A 2,615-nucleotide genomic window follows, 5' to 3' on the forward strand; every position below is an offset into this window, starting at 1 on the left:
TAAGACGGGGTCAAAGCTGGGCACACAATTGTACAGCCAGGCATATATACAACATAAACATAAAATTTTTGTGCAATTCCAAGGATTATTTGCATGGTACACCATGATGGAAAACACAAAGGTTTTGTTTTACATAATGATAAGTACACACATTACATTAGTGATGCAACCATCGATTGCTTCTTTGTTTCTACGCACATGCAGTGTCATAACATTACAAGAGAACCGAACGTATAGCGCCAGAAACATGTAACATACACTAGTTCCAGATACATTTTATTGATACATAAATAAGAAAACACGTATTAAATCTATTTAATTGGATCGTATATAGAGATGTGCAGCCAACCGCGGTGTAGCTTGCAGAACAAGGGGTTCACCTAGTGCAAGGCCCGCATTGCCTTCTTGCAGACTGATACTCTTAACGCCGGGAAGCTTTGTCCAAGTGAATCCCTGCAACATCCTTGCGAACAACATCATTGTCATAGAGGTACCAAGTGAAATCACAGGACAACCCCTCCTCCCACTGCTAAATGAAATGAAACGTAGGCCTAGATCAGTGAGCAATACATTCATAGTGTTCAAATGCCTCTCAGGCTGAAACTCCAGTGGTTCAGTCCAGATCTTGGGATTGCGGCCAAGTCCAAGCCGGCTTAAAAGTATGTGGCTATCCTTGGGGATGATGTGGCCAGCAATAGTTGTGTCCGCCATGGCGACATGGGGTACGTTAAGAGCATGGTATGGGTGCAAACGGAAGGCCTCCCAGATGCACGATTTGAGATAGTTTAGCTGAGGAATGTCAGACTCTTGCACCAGTCTATCTTTACCGATGACGGCATCGAGTTCCTCGGTTGCTTTTTGCATGATCTCTGGCATGTTCATCATCTCAGCGAGTGCCCACTCAACCGCATTAGATGGGTTATCGACTGCGGCAAACATCATTTCCTACATCCATATATTTGAGAATAAATAAAGTAATCAGTATAATGCAACAGAAAAGGTCAATACACGGATAAAATGGATCGAAGAACAATGAATGAACTTTTTATTGAGGTTAAGATGACATACTAACCGCTGTTTGTGCTCTAATGTCTTCTAGAGAAAGCATTGGGTTTCCCTCTGCATCTTTAAGATGAACCAGGATGTCCAAAAAGTCTCGGGGCCCTTTCTCAAGAGTGAATGACCTTTCACACATCCGCTCCTCTATAATAGGATCATGCAACTGGTTGATTGTTTGCATGGCATCCTTGGAAACCTTTTCATGGCCATCCAGGTCGAGGCCTATGAGGGCAGGGAAGTAGTCGGACACACAAAAGCTGTAGAGATGGTTCAAGGCTGTGAAGAGAGCGGCAACATGTGCCACCTCATCATGTCCAGGCCCACTAGTGGATGAAGATGGTAGGTCACTGAAGTATCTTTTACTGAACACAAGCCTTCTTATCATGTTACCAACAAAGTGTTGGGTTACATGACGGACGTTGACAGTGTTGCCTTGACATGCCATGTCGCTGCAATGAGTTTTATTAATGTACCTCACAAGGTGGTCGTACTCCTCTTTCCGGAGGTGGTGGAGCTTTCGCTCCATGGACGAGGTGAGGATCTCAACAGTGAGAACACGTCTCATCTTCTTCCACTGGTCTCCGTGTGGTGAGAAGATGGAGCCCTTGTACCCTAAGCTGAATATGCCCGAGGCGAAGGTGGTGGGACGGGAGGCAAAAACTTCATCATTTTTTCTTAGTACCTCAGAGGCTATCTGTGGACATGTCACAACAATGACATGAGTAACTCCTAGACGCAGGCACATGATGTCTGTGTTCATCTCCTTGAGCAGGCCATGGATCCATCGGAATACCGCCGGCTTGCTCAGAATCACCCGATGCATGTTACCGATGATGAGCAGCGCTGCAGGCCCCGGGGGCAGCCTGCCTCGTCGCCCCTGTTGCTGCTGGGACAATAGCACTCTTTTATTCTTCAAGACAAAATACATCAGCAAGATCACCATGATAACAAGAGTACCAAGAGTCATCTTTGGATGAGCTGGTCAGGATGTTATGTGGAGTAGGATAGAAGGCAATTTGTGGAACAGATCGACAGATGTTTCAAGGCTTGTGCTTGAAGACAGTCTTGCTTGGTGCATCTAAGTAGGTTAGATCTACGATATTTATAGGACAGCCGGGGAGCCCAGCATCCTTGACGTACATATAATTGTTTTATCAGTTAGAGACTTCATTCATTACCCCACGTGGCCACTTGACAAGTGCGTCATGTATTCGCAAAAAATGAAAAAGGTTCATGCGTCATGTATGTTCAATGCATTCTGGAGAGTTCACCTTCTTTTGGTTAGACAAATTGATAGAGAGCAAATTAAGTGAATGTTAGGCCACTCAATTAGAGACGTTCTTCACTTGCTCATCTCCATGAGCTCTTCCAATTGGCATGGTCAGAGAAGGCCTTTGATGAGCTAGCTCACATGGAGCCTTTCCTTCATTCAGACTTTGCCAGACTCTGGTCAGAACGATCCTTGGAAGTTTTATATAAACCCTTCTCATTTCAGAGTGTCACGGGCATATAAAGATTTACAATTTTCAAGCCTCTGTATTGATTGATGCACACAA

The 2,615-nt window shown here is 44.7% G+C and overlaps 1 protein-coding gene across 1 annotated transcript; it reads right to left on the reverse strand.

The window, feature by feature from the left end:
* Positions 1-315: 315 nt before the first annotated feature.
* Positions 316-2,026, reverse strand: LOC119360225 (tyrosine N-monooxygenase-like). The gene is made up of 2 exons (XM_037625958.1): positions 1,073-2,026; positions 316-945 (listed from the first exon to the last, which is right to left on the reverse strand). Exons 1-2 carry the CDS (start codon positions 2,024-2,026, stop codon positions 316-318), a joined length of 1,584 nt encoding a protein of 527 aa, XP_037481855.1.
* Positions 2,027-2,615: the final 589 nt, after the last annotated feature.

The sequence above is a fragment of the Triticum dicoccoides genome, chromosome 2B (assembly GCF_002162155.2).
Source record: "Triticum dicoccoides isolate Atlit2015 ecotype Zavitan chromosome 2B, WEW_v2.0, whole genome shotgun sequence".
Classification (NCBI taxonomy): Eukaryota; Viridiplantae; Streptophyta; class Magnoliopsida; order Poales; family Poaceae; genus Triticum; species Triticum dicoccoides.

Coding starts and splice junctions, on each gene's coding strand:
- LOC119360225 (XM_037625958.1), bottom strand. CDS start 2,026: ATGACTCTTGGTACTCTTGTTATCATGGTGATCTTGCTGATGTATTTT. Junction 946..1,072: donor ACATTAGAGCACAAACAGCG/GTTAGTATGTCA, acceptor ATATGGATGTAG/GAAATGATGTTTGCCGCAGT.